General features: G+C 39.0%; 3 protein-coding genes across 12 annotated transcripts; 2 read left to right on the top strand and 1 right to left on the bottom strand.

Annotated features, from left to right (window-relative positions):
* Nucleotides 1-954: 954 nt before the first annotated feature.
* Nucleotides 955-4,569, bottom strand: LOC126624296 (sphingosine kinase 1-like). The gene is made up of 10 exons (XM_050293333.1): nucleotides 4,159-4,569; nucleotides 3,747-3,869; nucleotides 3,517-3,617; nucleotides 3,052-3,124; nucleotides 2,785-2,871; nucleotides 2,582-2,659; nucleotides 2,357-2,427; nucleotides 1,917-2,219; nucleotides 1,682-1,804; nucleotides 955-1,555 (listed from the first exon to the last, which is right to left on the bottom strand). Exons 1-10 carry the CDS (start codon nucleotides 4,493-4,495, stop codon nucleotides 1,364-1,366), a joined length of 1,488 nt encoding a protein of 495 aa, XP_050149290.1. The 5' UTR covers nucleotides 4,496-4,569; the 3' UTR covers nucleotides 955-1,363.
* A 3,035-nt stretch (nucleotides 4,570-7,604) lies between these two features.
* Nucleotides 7,605-9,183, top strand: LOC126623364 (ribosomal RNA-processing protein 17-like). Of its 5 annotated transcripts, XR_007623740.1 has the most exons (4): nucleotides 7,605-7,811; nucleotides 7,924-8,053; nucleotides 8,155-8,614; nucleotides 8,697-9,183. XR_007623740.1 is itself a non-coding variant. In XM_050292242.1 (3 exons), the coding sequence occupies exons 1-3, from the start codon at nucleotides 7,690-7,692 to the stop codon at nucleotides 8,176-8,178; spliced, it is 276 nt and encodes a 91-aa protein (XP_050148199.1). In that variant the 5' UTR covers nucleotides 7,605-7,689; the 3' UTR covers nucleotides 8,179-9,183. The 5 variants fall into 5 exon arrangements, 4 of the variants coding, with proteins under 4 accessions (XP_050148199.1, XP_050148198.1, XP_050148201.1 ...); XM_050292242.1 differs by having other exon boundaries at nucleotides 8,155-9,183; XM_050292241.1 differs by lacking the exon at nucleotides 8,155-8,614.
* Nucleotides 9,184-10,208: 1,025 nt separating this feature from the next.
* LOC126623363 (calmodulin-binding protein 60 D-like) lies at nucleotides 10,209-14,659 on the top strand. 6 transcript variants are annotated; one of them, XM_050292236.1, is made up of 9 exons: nucleotides 10,209-10,372; nucleotides 10,713-10,867; nucleotides 11,108-11,183; nucleotides 11,607-11,665; nucleotides 11,788-12,284; nucleotides 12,371-12,531; nucleotides 12,611-12,814; nucleotides 13,144-13,375; nucleotides 13,608-14,659. In XM_050292236.1, the coding sequence occupies exons 2-9, from the start codon at nucleotides 10,755-10,757 to the stop codon at nucleotides 14,180-14,182; spliced, it is 1,917 nt and encodes a 638-aa protein (XP_050148193.1). In that variant the 5' UTR covers nucleotides 10,209-10,372; nucleotides 10,713-10,754; the 3' UTR covers nucleotides 14,183-14,659. The 6 variants fall into 6 exon arrangements, with proteins under 6 accessions (XP_050148193.1, XP_050148196.1, XP_050148192.1 ...); XM_050292239.1 differs by having other exon boundaries at nucleotides 11,791-12,284; XM_050292235.1 differs by lacking the exon at nucleotides 10,209-10,372 and adding an exon at nucleotides 10,392-10,586.
* The last annotated feature ends 891 nt before the right edge of the window (nucleotides 14,660-15,550 follow it).

Here is a 15,550-nt window from a genome sequence, read left to right on the forward strand (position 1 = left end):
GGGATTAAATGAGCAAATCTCAGGTTTAGGTATCTAAATTGTCGGAAAATCTTCCGCCAAACAGCCCTACCAATTGGACCGTTCGACCAAGTCATAAATACAAGTACGAAACCTCCAAGCGTTTTGGTCCCAAGCTCCCGTTCTCAAGCCGGTCTACTCTTGTGTAGGGCCGGATCTAACAATTTAGGGGTCATGTACAAAATTTAAATGGAGGTCCTTCATCTTTTTTAATATTGTATTTTCTTTGTTATTTTATTTTTTTCATTTTGTATCTATAAAATTTAAATACTAAAAATTAGAGTACCAAATTATAAGTATTATTTGAGTGGACAATAGTGTTTCTTGTCTTAAAATGTCTTCAGTTTGAAATATGTTGCATGGTTTTTTATGTAAAACTTATCAACTTTTTAAGTTAATAAATTTGTAAAACTTAAAAATAGCAAAATAGTTGAAAGGTTGCATGATTTTTTGTGTAAAACTTATCTAACTTTTTAAGTTAATAAATTTGCAAAATTTAAAAATATCAAAATAGTTCCACAAGGACTCAAACCTAGACCAAATACAAGAAGATTGAAGGCCTACACCAGTAGCACTGATACTCTAATTATCATTATCTTGCACATTTAAGTATATAATATGTATTTGTTTACATGTAAAGAAAATTTGGGGGCCCTTCCGAATCGGGGCCATGTGCAGTGGCACCTTTTGCACAACATCAGGGCCGGTTCTGCTCTTGTGAGGGAAATCTTTTGTGTAACGTGACGAGACAAATAAATATACATAAATACACAACCGATTACACGATAAAATCTCTCATTTGACAGCGCTGCCAGGCAGCCCTACCCAAGTTCTTCCCCCAGTTGTGTGCAAAAAGCCATTTTCATGCATTCAGAAAAAGAAAATAAAAATCCAAATATTTAGCATACCAGAGACAACGAAGAAATTTGTACCACATTATCTCACAAGCAAAGTGAAACAGCAATCTGCATTTCACACAAGGGCTTCAGATTTTTATTAAGATGAACAAATGTATACAAGTATTACACTAGTCGAATACAAATCGTCTCTGTATCGACCACAGCGGCCTATACATTCCTGTACTACAAATCTGTTTCGAAACAAAAGAAATTGAAAAATCAAAGCAAAAAGAGTGAAAGATAAACTGCACGCTACATCGACAACAATCAGTGGCTATTGCAAAATAACTTATCGGCAAGCAAGTTGCTGAGAATATGCCTCATCGATCTGAATCCCTTGTATCCTCCTTGCGGATTTTTACACGTATGGGTTGGATGACAAATTTTTTCTGCTCGGAATTTCTCACTGTTACCAAAATCGAATTTGTGATAAAAAATAGTTCATCCTATACCGGGGAAAACAGAGTAGCTAAACCTTGATCCACAGTTACTTGAAGTTTATCGTAAACCATCAATGTCTTCTGGTCACATTTGTATGCTCCTTTGCCTCTAGCCAGGACCTCGCCATCTGAGTCGATTATCCCTTCCTTAGTTGGGTCCTCGGTGAGAGGACCAGGTTGCAAAATAAATGCTTTCACCTGCAGAATGTCGCAAGATAATAAATAACATAAACAGAAGTGAAAAGGCATTAAAGCTTCTTATTTGCCAAAAGGTAGACAAAATCTTAAATCAAAGTAAATGTTCGATAGGTTGATTTTGCTGACCTTGAAGTACAGGACATATGGTGATTTGATATGGCTTCCTGTGCTCAACCCAGACATCAACGAGAGCAATGATAATTTTGGACAGACCCTCATCATTATCACATCTATATAACCATCCGAGAACTGCAAAGGAGCACAAGTACGTGGTGAATTATTCGAGTTTTAAATAAATATCCCAAAACAGTATAAGTGGAGAAGTATCTGAAATAGATGCTAAACAATTTTACTGTCCAACCTTGGCATCAGGAGCTGCCTTTGTGTCTTCACCGCCCCAAGGCACATTGTGAAGCCAGATGGAAACGAAAGGTCCGCTAATAGTTCTCCAGTCCATGCTAGCCAAGTTAATATCAGGCCCTGGATAGCCATGCTGTCGAATGCTAATAGGCTCCTCTTGATTTGGAGCACCTGCATTGTGTTGGTTGGTAGGTTCACTGGCATTACTGTAACTAGTAGGCTCTCCGTAAGTTTCAAAGCCAGGTGCAGGCACAAAGGAGATAGATCCATTATATTGCCTCAAATGCACAATCCGTTGAACAGCCTAAAATACATAGACAATTATTAGTGTCTTGCCATTCAATACCATCCCAACATCAGATTAATTAAACATGAACATCTGCATTAGTAATGGAGTAATCCAGTAAACTAGACCATAACAAACGAGAGGTGTAAACTTACATAGAAATCTAGTCGAGCACTTCCCATCCACCTATATTTCTCAGACTCAATGTCAACATCTGCCACTAAACCTGAAAGCAGATAAAGCTTTATTAGTAACATATTACATTTTTCAGTTGCAGCAAGAATCAGAAATTCTGATAGGAATTCTGCCACTACGATTAGAAACTCTACTTCACTTAAGTATTAATTCCACTATCCAGTGGGGTGATACTTTTGAATTACCCCATGCAAGCATCAATACACTGAAGAATTTCATCTTCCCCTGGCAGATGGTAGCTACATCCAGTGAACGCTTATGCCCTGACCGTAAATAAACCATAAAGAAGAAAAACTCATTAATCAAAAGAATTACCAACATAGGAAGAGAAAGGGTGCAATCATAATGTTTTGAGCACAGTATAACGATAGACAGACAGCATATATACCTCGAATAATGGCGAGGACAGCATTAGACGGTGTACAAGGTTCACCAACAGAATCCAAAAGAGATTTTGCCATTCCATTTCCAGTACCTAATGAAGAGAATCTCGTCAGAAATTAACTTTAAAAACAAAAACAGACTAATAACTATCTCTGTTTGAAGCAAACTTGCAAAGTTTGCCCTCACCTTTTATAACATGAATGATCAACCTAATTATCCGAGAAATGTTTTGTTAAATACAAAGAAAATTGAGAAATAAAGAGTACGGAACCTGCAGGAACTACTCCAAGAGGAATCTTTATTGCAGCGTCCCAATCATCTCTCTCTAGGAGTCCATTTACTACCTACTAAAAAGTGCAATGCTTGTAAGAAGAAAATCATAAGCTTAATATAAGCACATAATTCTGAAGACAAATAATGTACTATAAAAAAAGCACTCTTCATGAGATTATATTTGTTTTACAGTCTAATAACACAACTTAATTCAGTTAAAAACCATCACAGCTTAACGTTTGCTCAAAAAACATAACACTACGTTTACCAAATTACCAGCAGCTCTCCCTGCAAACAAAATCTAACTTCATTGAGGGAAAAGAGAAATAAAACAAAGTTCGTCAGTGTAAGTAATTTGATTCCTCGACAGAGTCATGTGCTCAATCACAATATTGCATTGCTCATGTTTCTTATAGCTGCAACGAAATCATATGCACATAGCCACTGATCATTGGAAACCGACCTCAACCAAGATTCCGTCCCCACTAACACAAACAATGCCATCATACTTTGAAAGATCTAGTGTTTTCACAACTTCCTTCGCATGTAGTTGATATTGAGTTTCTGAAAATTCAATAAAAAACCAATTACGAAAAGGGAAACCCTAACTCGACTGGCAATTCACAGATCCAAAATTCAGTACCACACATCAACTATTAACTAATAAGCAAAACATTGAAGGAAATTCCTAACCTTGCAGCGTAAATTGGATATCGGCATCCTCGAAAAGAGGTTTTACGTGATCAACATAAATCTTTGAAGCAGATTTGCTACCACCAAACGGATTCACAAAAACAAACAGCCTCTTTGGCCGTCCTGTGCAAAAGAGGATAAATTACCACCTATATTATCACTACATACGAAAGAAAGTAACAATAAACCATAAATTCATGTTATTTTCAATAATTAATCTCGCTTAAGTGATCATTAGAGTAAAACGAGCTTGAGTTAAGAAATTAGAACGAGAACAGCGGAAATTCAAAATAATCTCGCAACGGTCAAACACCCAGAAGTGAAAAGTCAAACTTTTTCCAAATATTCGTTTCATTTTCCTGCATTTTCCTATCAACCAAACACGACGCAAGCCGATTACAAATTAAATTACCGAGAGAATCGATGTAATCCCCGAGCTTCTGGCACCAGCGCCTGTGCGAGTCCTCAGAGAGAGGCTCGAACACCAAGTCCTTCCTCGCCACAGCTCCTCTGTTCGCGCCACAGCAGATTCCAGCTCCGCCTTCCACAAAAGCTCTTATCCTAATCTTCGGACCTTCCGCCGCGAACCCCAGGACCTCCTTCTCGACGATCAAGCTCCGTTGACTTCTCTCCGACCACTGGAGCACTCCGTCGGAGAATAGAGCCACGGGTGTGACGACGCCGCTTATGAGGACCCGGTCGGAAAGTAGGGGTTGCGGGGGAGCAGACTCGGGTCCGGGTCGGTCCATGTTTGGATTGTCGTTCAAGTCTTCCGGGGTAGTTGAGGGGTTTTGGTTTGGGGGCCTGAAAAGTCTGATGTGGGTTCTTTATTCTTATGTGCTGGTTGGCGGAGAAACGGGTTCGGTTGGACGAAAGCGAACCGGGTTTAATGTGAAACCGAAGTCGGTTGCAAATTAAAATTACCGAAAAACCAGAAAGAAAAAAACTGAAATTAGTTGCAAGCAAAGCATCGTTGAGCTTTTGTGGGTACCACAAAAGATGAAGAAAAGAGGCGTTGGGCCCAAAGTTTATATCCAATTGTTGTGCACGAGATGAATGACTTGTGACTTGTCCTTGGGTATGGCCCAGTAGAGTTGTCTGATAACGCGATTCGCTTCTTAAATTTTGACATTACGTCGTTTTCGTCGGGTATATTTGCTTTAATTAGAGAGTCCTTGTATCTAAATTTCGGAGTTGGATTCTCTTCACGTCAAATTTTCTTATATTTTTCTCTCATTTTATTTGAACAGTTACATTTAAGTTACGTTAACATCTTGTGTTGACTTTTTTATAGAGAGAAAAAAAACAAAAAGGAAAATAAGAGAGGAGGGGACAGAAGGAAGGGGAATTTAGAGGAGAGAGAATCCTACCCCCTAAATTTATCTTCCATTTGGGATACTATGCAAATTTGAATTGGTTTATAGTAGAAGGGTTTCAAAGGAAATGTCATTTATAGGATTAATTACATAGAGGACTCCATTTCCCCGATCGCACCCACACCCAGGCACACCCAAATTCGTCCACCCCGATGCCAGCGCAGCATCTCCACCACCCTCCTGAACTCTCCCTCCCTCTCCTCCGTCTCTGGGAAGCACAACGACGCGCAGAGGAACCCCGATGACCCCAAGGACACCCAACCCATATTCCGGCCACCTCCGGAGAAAAGGGATTGCTCATTTTGATGGGTCTAAGTGTGGATTGCAGAGAGAGGCACAGATCTTGGCAGCTGTGACGACGGAGCCTCGGCTGCCGTTGCGACGACAGAGCCTCGGTGATATTATCGCTAATATCGCGATATTTTGACGAAAACCCGTTTGATACCTATTAAAATATCGGTAACGTGAAAAACCGATAATATAGGCGAAATATCGCCGATATTATCGGCATTTCGGATATTGATTACACATATACTCCATAAAGTTTAATTTATTTTCACACAACCCTAAATGACGAATTTACTCTTTTAGTTAATTTTCCAAAAATAAAATACTTTTATAGTAATTTGAAAGAAAAAAATAACAATTACAGGAGAGAGAGAAAGAGTGGATTCAAATTTCAATGGTTGTTTCTATATCGGATTGAACACTACGCGAGGGGGGGGGGGGGAGAGAGAGAGAGAGAGAGAGAGAGAGAGAGAGAGAGAGAGAGAGAGAGAGAGAGAGAGAGAGAGAGAGAGATATATATATATATATATAAAAGCCACAGTATTTGTGAAGCATACATGAATAAATACGAGAGGATGTATGTGTAATTATCCAAATATCGTAGGTCCTCATTTTAACGCTTAATATGCAAAAAGTATTTGTTTAAGTAAAATGAATGTGCTCTCCTCTATACATTTGAATTCGAATCACTTTTTTCGTTTTTGTAAAGTAAAATATGACACAGGAATTCTCAACACGATATATACCCAACAACAATGAGCCAAATGAGTAGTGGTTACGTTAAGAAATTTTAAATTACTAATCTTTCACTTTCAACCCGATTCACTGCCTAGGTGACTTGCCACAGTTGTTGGTGTGGAGTTAGCCGATGCTTCTTCCTAGAGTCCCAATTCTTGTAAAGAAATTTCCAACAAGATTATCTCCGGATTCTTTTGGTGAGGATCATGAGATATGTGAATCGTATTCGTTCATCATATATTATGTGGTCATTTTTGTCAGGTACTATTTGTCTTTAATTTTAAATAAAAATATTTAAAATGAGTACTGACCGCACAATATATAATAAACGGACACGATTCAAGAATCATCAGAATCCTCACAAAGAGGATCCGTATTCAAGAAATTTGATTAGGCTAAATAAGAGCATTTCCACCGGAAGCAAAAGAGGCCGGCACCCATTGGAAAGGCTGAGACTCAGCCAATCCACTATAGCCCGTGGAATAGACTAGCACCCAGCTCAAGTCAGTCCACAAGCCCGCCTAAAATCGACAGAGGAAGGAGACGGCTCATTTGATGCCATGCTAACGTCATGGTTATCGTCTCTCTCATCTAGAACCCTATCCGACGTCTGGAACCCTATCCCGATCCCTGGAACCCATCAACCCCCTTCCCCTGATAAATCCATATATTCAACACCATGTCCCCTTCCAAATCGTGATCTTCCTACAACTTGGATTGTCGTCGATCGATTGATTAACTCGGATCTTCCTGCAATTGGAATTTTGTTTTTCCGTTTTGTATATTTTCGATGAATTTTTGAATATGTAGGTGTTGATTTTTGGGGGTTTACAGTGTGCGCAGGTCCAAGATGGTGGGTGTCCATGTTCAAAGTAGGGTGGGTTCGACAACGTGGTGTACAAAGAGAAGAAAAAAGTGGAAAAAGTGGGAAGAAGAAGAAGAAGAAGAAGACGGGAGTCAAAGAGAAGAAGAAGAAGGGAGTCAGATAGAAGAAGTCATAAATTAAAAAAGCAAATTATTATTTTATAATAAAATTTAATAATATTTTAATAAAATCGACGAGAGCCTTGTTTACTAGGTGCTGGCGCAAAGTTTTTAGGGGTGGAATTGCTCTAAGGGGTGTGTGTGATATCCACACACCCTTTTTTACTTCTCACACACCTTCTTAATTTTCGGCCGTCCGATCGGATGAATTGAAGAAGATTAACGGACAGAAATTATCAAGGGATGAATTGAAGAAGATCAACGGACAAAAATTATCAAAGAGTGTGTGAGAAGTAAAATAGGGTATGTGGATAGCACATCCCTGCTCTAAAAGGTGAGAAGGCTCAAATGCGGTAGAAAATGATCACTCCGTAGGGGAAAAAAATGTCTTCGGGCTTTACGGTCCATAGCATAATATAAACATACAAATCCATTTTGGGCTGGATACTCAAATCCAAAGTTTCGGGCCGAGCCGAATCTACTGAAGAAAACGAACGCGAACCGGCCTCTTGAACCACAAGTGCAAGCACTTGGGCGCGGTGAGCGCCGATTGTGCAATGGCGGCGGGAAAGGTCGAAGAGGAAGCGATTCCGTCCGTAAATCCCCGAAGCCGTCACATAAAGAAGAGGGCTTTGAAAAACAAGGCTCTCGTCGTCACGTTTAACGAGAAAGAACTCAGGTAGTAAAAAAACCGCCATCACAAATTTTGCTCAGAGATGAAATCTAAGCTCTGAAGTTTGCTTCTTTTCGCATTTTGTGAATTGGGTTTTTTGAATTTTTGGGTTTTGAAGTTTTCTTGTTTTGGGTTCGTGGAGCGATTTCGTGTCTGGGTTTCCCAAGAGGAAGAAGAAGAGGAGAAAGGAAGCTGAGAAGAAGCAAGGGGAGGCGCTGCGGCGGAAGCGTCTCGAGCTGCGCAAAAAGGTTGGGATTTATGGCTTTTTTTTTTAACCGTTTGATTGCCTCTTTTGCCTGTTGTTTTTTGGTGACCAAACAAATCTAAGTTTTCACTGTCTGGTTCTTAGTGGTGGGATCGATACAGCAGCTGATGAGGTTGATGAGGGTGTTGAGGAGCACGAGGATGATGAGATTAGTGAGACCTCTGGTGCTGCTAACCCCTGCTGTCGATCACCCTATAATGTTTACTTTTCACTGGTTGGTTCTCTGGTTTAATGAGACACTGATCAGTTTGTGAACTTACCGATATCAGAAAGAGGTTCTCGTCACGAGGTCTCAATAATTAAGGACAGCAACAAAGTTAGGGCACTGCATTAATCTTTCTTACTTGCTATACAATCACATCACTTCTGACCGATCACAAAACCCTTAGTAATCGTGCACGCAAGAAGGGGAGTTATGTTTTCTTTATAGTGGGTGATTCCAGCCAACAAGGTTCTCCGCTTTGCTAGGGTTGCAAGGTTCTGGTAGTTGTGAAAACATATACGAACTTATTGGTGAATCCACCCTGGGATTTTATATGAGTAGGTGTGGATTCAGTTCATCATACTGTATTGCTTCAGCTCATGCTTAATCAGAATTTGGGTTTAACCTTTGGTATTGCTTTAAGGTACAACAACGTATGACAATGGTGAGATGAAAGTCACTGTGACAACACATGAGATTTTTCGAGAGGAGGAAAGTGATCGAGACAAAAAGACTACCCGAATCAGTTGGAGCTTCTAAAAAGCACAATGTACCTGTGAGGAAGACGAAACCTCCAAAAAAGGCTGCAAAGCGCAAATCACGGCCCAAGCTGCAACGTGAAAGAGATAAAACAATGAACGGTATTTATAAAACCATTACGAACCGTCTTTATATTTGTTACAATAGATTGCTTAAACGGTCTTAGTTTTAATTTATTTTTTACAGAGATGATCTTTACAGTGTGATTCATAGTATAAACGGTTTGGATCGTAAGTACAAAACTCGTGTTTAAAATACTTAGAGTTTTTTTGTAGGAATTTGTACTCATCTTTGAATAGCCAAGTATTGTTTATATGCTGCATTTGGAGTCTTTGTATTTGACCTTTTATTAAAATGGGTATTTAACATTATCCTCTTTTAGCCTTATCTGGGCATCTTTGTTTAAGTCTTAATTACTCTTATGCAAGGTTTTAAAAAAAAAATCAAAATATAAAATCAGAGGCAATAATATAATTTTTCACAAATTTATTTATTTTTTGCTTTTTTCCCCTCATCCACAAGTAACTACAGTTTTACACGTAGATGAAAACTACCCTCTTCACTTTAGTATTTTCCCCAGCTGTATCAAACCGTTCATTCATTTAATGAACGTAATAAGTAACATTGTAACAATTAAAAAAATGATTGTAATTTAGCGTACTGGGTAGGGACTTTTGGCCTCGTGCTAAGTAGAGATGAGAATATACGTATATGGCTTACAGGATCCACCCCCTGGGAGATGTGGGATGTCACACTTCTTTTGGTCTGAATTGGTTGAAAAATTAGATTATGTAAACTTAATTAGTGTATTTGAGGCTAAAAACCCGAAACGAGTAATATTTAAGTAATGTTTGTATATCTTTTTTTTTTATATTAATTTTTAATAATATCTAGTGTAGAAATGAATTTTTTTTATTTATTTAGCGAATTTTTTTATACATATTAATGTACAAAGAGTTCGAAAACAAGAAATTTTAAGCCCCCTATTCGAAACCTTGCCTAGGGCTTCCAAATTTTCAGGTCGGACCTTGTAACTACTGTTGGGCTTTGATCTTATCAGTTTGCAGGAAGTAAAATTGAAGTTTGATACCATAAGCAAAATGTTTGACATTCTTCGGAGGCCCTTCATAAAAAAAAATAAATAAAAATCATAAATCGGACGGCTACGATCACCGAAACACACAGATCCTCCGGACCCTGACAAACACACAAGTCCACCCAAAGACTCACGTGGGCCAAACCATAAAAAATTCAAAAGATTCCCAAACTTCAACCGCTCCAACGGTCCCGATCCGCCGATGGCCTCCCGCAAAAGATCTCAGCCACCGACCAGGCGGCAACAAGAGATTCGCCACTGTTTGGATCGAGAGAAAATGCGAGAAAATTAAAAAAGAAAGAGAAAGGAAATACAAAAGCGCGAGCGAGTGGCTGTATCCGCAGCACAGAGACAAAAAGGCCTCTCTCTTTCTCTCATTAATTGTTTCAGAGACGCTAGCGAGGGAGAAAATTCGCCGACGCTTCGCGGAAACTTCTCGGATTCCTCTCTCAAATATTTCTCAGGTTCATTTTTTTTTCTCACTTTTTCCCGCTCGCTTTTTCTTACTTTTCCTTTTTTCCTTATCCGAGAATTCGATTCCGCACGTACCGCACATGGAATAAAGCGGAGAACGACTTGTGTTTTTGGATCGGTTTTTGTTGTTTGGCTGCTCGGAAAACGGAAGAAAATTGAAGATTTGAAATCCGAGTCGTTCTGTTGACTTTTGTTTGTTTACTGGTGTGTGTGTGTGAAGTGGAATTTTGAAAATTTGAATCTTGAATCTTCAAGTCAAGGTGAAAGTTAGCTCTGAGTGATTTGGAAGTATTTGTGTGATTGTTTTTCTCTTTCCTTTCACTTTCTCAGCAACCAAACAGGAGGCTAAGTTTTTGAGGACGGTGAAAGAAGATGCAGACGAGGTACATGGAGAGATCGAATAGCATGGCGAGGGAGAAACGAAGTTTGGATTCGTCTTCAGCTGAAGAAGGCCAGCCGGATAGGAAACGGCCTGCTCTCGCCAGGTGACTTTTTCTTTCTGTTAAAAACTTGGATTTTGATGTAATTACAACTGATTTGGTAACTGTTTTAATGTATTCTATTTGTAATTCAGCTGAAATGTAAAATTGGACATGAAATATTTTCAAATGTTGTGTTTTATCTGAGAAAGCGCGTCGCTTGAAGTCTTGAACGGATAATGAATTGAATGTCTTATGAACGATGGATGTGAACGTTGTTTATTGAGAATGTTCAACTTAATGCAGTGTAATTGTTGAAGCTCTCAAGGTGGATAGTCTGCAGAAGCTTTGCTCGTCACTGGAGCCGATTCTACGCAGAGTTGTAAGACATTCTAATTTCTTGTGGACTTTTTGCTTTCTAATCCGTCACTGGATAGAAGAGGTTTAAATGACTTTTAATTGTTTTTTTATTTGGCTGCTCTATGTTATTTTTCATTACGTCATACACATACAAAAATGGTGAAGCGTTGTTTAGTGGCAAATTTATCTGACCTAAACATCGGACATAGAAAAGACGCATTTCGTTTGTGTCAACGACTCAGCTGTCAACAAGTGTATGTGTTGAAGGCAAGCTGAATGCCTACTATAAGTCATAAGGGCTCTTGATAAAGTATTGGTGTGTATGACTTTGTAACTGCTTGACAAATTTTTAATTGCATGCCTAGTGAAGAGGATTTAATCCTTTTATATGTGCATACGGTGTTTGAAGCATTGGTTGATGTTTCTTACTTATTTTGCTGAACAGGTTAGTGAAGAGGTGGAGCGTGCTTTAGCAAAATTAGGCCCTGCCAAACTTACTGGAAGGTATCAACCCCTTTCATCCCTTATTTTTAATGGGTTCTGATCCATGGTTGTTTCCCTTTTTTTTCTTCGTTTAATCAGTGCTGCATGCCAGTAGTTTGTTCTTATAATGGGTTTAAAAATAGCAGGTCTTCTCCTAAACAAATTGGAGGGCCCGATGGACGTGACTTGCAGCTGCACTTTAGGTCCAGGTTGTCCCTTCCTCTTTTTACTGGTGGAAAAGTAGAAGGGGAGTGGGGTTCTGCAATCCCTATTGTCTTGATTGATGCAAATACAAAGCATGTTGTGACATCAGGCTCGGAGTCAGCAGTGAAACTTGACGTTGTTGTGCTTGAAGGTGATTTTAACAACGAGGATGATGAGAACTGGACTGAAGAAGAATTTGAGAGCCATGTAGTAAAAGAGCGTGAAGGGAAGAGGCCACTTCTTACTGGCGATCTGCAAGTGACACTGAAGGAAGGTGTAGGAACACTAGGGGAATTGACATTTACCGATAATTCTAGCTGGATTAGGAGCAGGAAGTTTAGGCTAGGACTGAAAGTTGCCTCAGGCTATTGCGACAACATTCGTATACGCGAAGCAAAAACAGATGCCTTTACTGTTAAGGATCACCGTGGGGAATGTGAGTTAATAATTAGTGTTATTTAACATTTCCTTTGTTAGTTGAAAAAAAAATAAACATGGCAAGTTTTCTTTTGGTTTTTACAGTATACAAGAAACACTACCCTCCTGCGTTAAATGATGAGGTCTGGAGATTGGAGAAAATTGGAAAAGATGGCTCATTCCACAAGAGACTGAATAAAGCTGGAATTGTTACAGTTGAAGACTTCCTGCGACTTGTGGTTAGAGACTCGCAGAGATTGCGGAATGTAAGATTTTGGAATTTGTTTATCAAGTTCATATTTCGAAAATGCAATTCCTAATATTTTTTATGCCCATTTGTGATAGATTCTTGGAAGTGGCATGTCGAATAAGATGTGGGATGTACTCATACAGCATGCAAAAACTTGTCTTCTAGGCGGGAAACTCTATGTCTACTATCCTGAGGATGCAAGGAACGTTGGTGTTGTTTTTAACAATATCTACGAGTTGAGTGGCCTAATTACCAATGAACAATTTTACTCAGCTGATTCTCTCTCGGACGCTCAGAAGGTATATGACCTCTCTTTTCTTGTTTTCATGTATCTTTTATAGTGTCTGGATTTGCCATGTTTTATAATTTCGTGTTCCTTCTTGTGGTTGAGTGATGCTACTTGTCAAATGTTGTAAAGCTTGTAAACTTAATGAGATAGGATTCATTTTGTCCATATTGGCTATCCCTTCGCACTTAAGAATCCAGTCCATATGCATTTGCTATTTTATCTGTAAACAACACTCTTTTGACTGAACAGGTTACATCCCTGGTTAATGTATCTAAAATGATACAAAGTAGTAATGACCCCTCAAAGTGGTTGATTTGTGAATTTTTGTGTTTCTTACAGGTCTACGTGGACGGTTTGGTAACAAAGGCATATGAGAACTGGATGCATGTTATGGAGTACGATGGAAAGTCTCTTCTTAAGCAGGAGAAGAGTCCCGATGTTTCTCTATCTGAGGTCCCAACGGCCTCGCAGGATTATCCAAACTCATTTGATCAGCAGTTCACTCTACCTAGCCTGCCAGCTTCAGTTTCTTCAGAACCGCCTACTATGGATTCTGGCCTAAATGTGGGAGGTATATCTTGCGACAAAATAATTATATCTAATACTTTCTAACAAAATTTAATCCTCAGCCTCTGGGACCAAAGCCCGGGGGTCATTATACACAAATAAGAATTTTCGGTGCTTGCATTATTCTTTTAATAGTCACGGCTACCAACCTGGAAATTTGTGATTTTCGTAAGTGGCTTGTGTGTTTTGGATAAACATCCGTTGCTAATGTGTGTAAATGGTCTTTTTCTCTCTAGGTTATACTGACGGCATGGCTAACAGATTCTCGGTAGAGTCACAGAATCTAAATCTCAGTGCTCCCAGTCAGCTCGATGGCTTGCCATTCCCTCTACAAAATCAGCAGCCTATCACTTCACACCAGGCTCAGTTTCAAAGAAATGAAAACATGCTTGCCCTTGGTCCACCACAGTCGTCCACATCTGGGTTCCAGAATATTGGTACATCCAATCCATCTTCTTATAGGGGAGCCGAGGATCTCTTCCCAGAGGAAGAAATTCGTATGAGGAGCCATGAGATTCTCGAAAATGAAGATATGCAGCGTCTACTTCATATCTTTAACATGGGCGGTCAGGGTCAAGGCCACGGTTATGGTCATGCCTCCATGAACATCACTGAAGACAATTATCCATATTCGTCACCATACGTGCCCACTCCACAAGTGAACTACAGTGTTGATGATGATCATAGCCGTTCGTCTGGGAAAGCTGTTGTTGGCTGGCTCAAGCTCAAGGCAGCCCTTAGATGGGGCATATTCATCAGAAAGAAGGCTGCTGAGAGACGGGCACAGCTTGTTGAGTTGGATGATTCATAAATATGACTCATACGAGGCAAAGCTGATCCGATTTTGGTGTCTCTAGGCTTCGCTTCCCCCTGCCTACCTTATTCCTGTCACGCCGCTGTTTCTAACTGAGAGGACTATGGTTGGTGAGTAAAACCTCAAGTTCGAGAGCTCGTGATGTTTCTTGGAATACATGCTTCAGACATCTCGGGACCTCTCGGTTGTACAGTTCATGTGCAGTAAGCTTATGTCTTCCATTCGCACCTCGCTTTTACTGTTGTGTTTTACTGCAGAGGGTGTTGTTACAACATTCTTGCTTGCAAGTTCCGAAACCAAGACGGGACGAGGGGACGAGGGGAAGTGAATTCTACACTTCTTTGCTAGTGTGCTGGCCTTGTATTATGCTTTTAATAAGAGGTTTTATGTTGATTTAAATTCTATGTGCTACAATCATAACCGATTGAGTTACAAGTCTTTTAATTTTAGAATACGTGAACTAGTCAATCTTCAGTTCTCTCCGTCTCATATTTACAAAATTTAAATTTCGAACTTCGCAACAGGGGATCAAAATTATGATGCATGCTGAGAAACAAAATGTAAGGCCATCTCTAACCGAAGGAGAGTCAAATGGTTCCTTTTATAGCCTTATAACCCTGCAAGAAATTATATTTTAATGAATAGTATTATGCTATACTTTATACCGTTTTCAACCGAGGAGGCTAAAGGGTCATTGGCTAAACATAATTTATTATTATTATTTTAATTAAATTAATATGGTTAATTAAATTAAACTACCATATTAAAATAAGATTTTTGGACATATTTTGAGTGTCACTTGTCACCAAATGAATAAACTTCTGGATTTCTTATCTTTATGTAATCTCAATAATTTTTTGAATAGGATTTTGAGTGACACACGTCGTAACGTGAATAACTCTCCAGATTTCTTATCTTTCTATAATCTCAATAATTTTTCGAATAGGATTTCAAGTGACACGTGTCGCTAAAAATAGTAACTCTTTAGATTTCTTATCTTTATGTAATCTTAATAATTTTTCGGATAGGATTTTGAGTGCCACGTGTCGAGATGTAATTGGTTGTACAAATTTTAGATATGATTCTTATTTACGTGGCACTTCTTATCTTCTGTTTTCAATTTTGTAGGAATGGTGTAGGTATTTATGAAAAAAAAAATTTTAGATATGATTCTTATTTACGTGGCACTTCTTATCTTCCGTTTTCAATTTTGTAGGAATGGTGTAGGTATTTATGGGAAAAAAAATTAGAATTTTTTTTTTTAAATTCTTCAAAAAAAAAAAAATTCAAATTCCAACGGTAACCTGACGACAACATGAAGTTAGCTAGCCGTTGCTAGCTGGCGTCTCATACTGACACCAGGTA

The sequence above is a fragment of the Malus sylvestris genome, chromosome 5 (assembly GCF_916048215.2).
Source record: "Malus sylvestris chromosome 5, drMalSylv7.2, whole genome shotgun sequence".
NCBI lineage: Eukaryota > Viridiplantae > Streptophyta > Magnoliopsida > Rosales > Rosaceae > Malus > Malus sylvestris.

Coding starts and splice junctions, on each gene's coding strand:
- LOC126624296 (XM_050293333.1), bottom strand. CDS start 4,495: ATGGACCGACCCGGACCCGAGTCTGCTCCCCCGCAACCCCTACTTTCC. Junction 3,125..3,516: donor GGGACGGAATCTTGGTTGAG/GTCGGTTTCCAA, acceptor ACTTTTTAGTAG/GTAGTAAATGGACTCCTAGA. Junction 2,428..2,581: donor TGTATTGATGCTTGCATGGG/GTAATTCAAAAG, acceptor ATCTGCTTTCAG/GTTTAGTGGCAGATGTTGAC.
- LOC126623364 (XM_050292241.1), top strand. CDS start 7,690: ATGGCGGCGGGAAAGGTCGAAGAGGAAGCGATTCCGTCCGTAAATCCC. Junction 7,812..7,923: donor TTTAACGAGAAAGAACTCAG/GTAGTAAAAAAA, acceptor TGGGTTTTGAAG/TTTTCTTGTTTTGGGTTCGT. Junction 8,054..8,696: donor GTCTCGAGCTGCGCAAAAAG/GTTGGGATTTAT, acceptor TATTGCTTTAAG/GTACAACAACGTATGACAAT.
- LOC126623363 (XM_050292236.1), top strand. CDS start 10,755: ATGCAGACGAGGTACATGGAGAGATCGAATAGCATGGCGAGGGAGAAA. Junction 11,666..11,787: donor CCTGCCAAACTTACTGGAAG/GTATCAACCCCT, acceptor GTTTAAAAATAG/CAGGTCTTCTCCTAAACAAA. Junction 13,376..13,607: donor TTCTGGCCTAAATGTGGGAG/GTATATCTTGCG, acceptor TTTTCTCTCTAG/GTTATACTGACGGCATGGCT.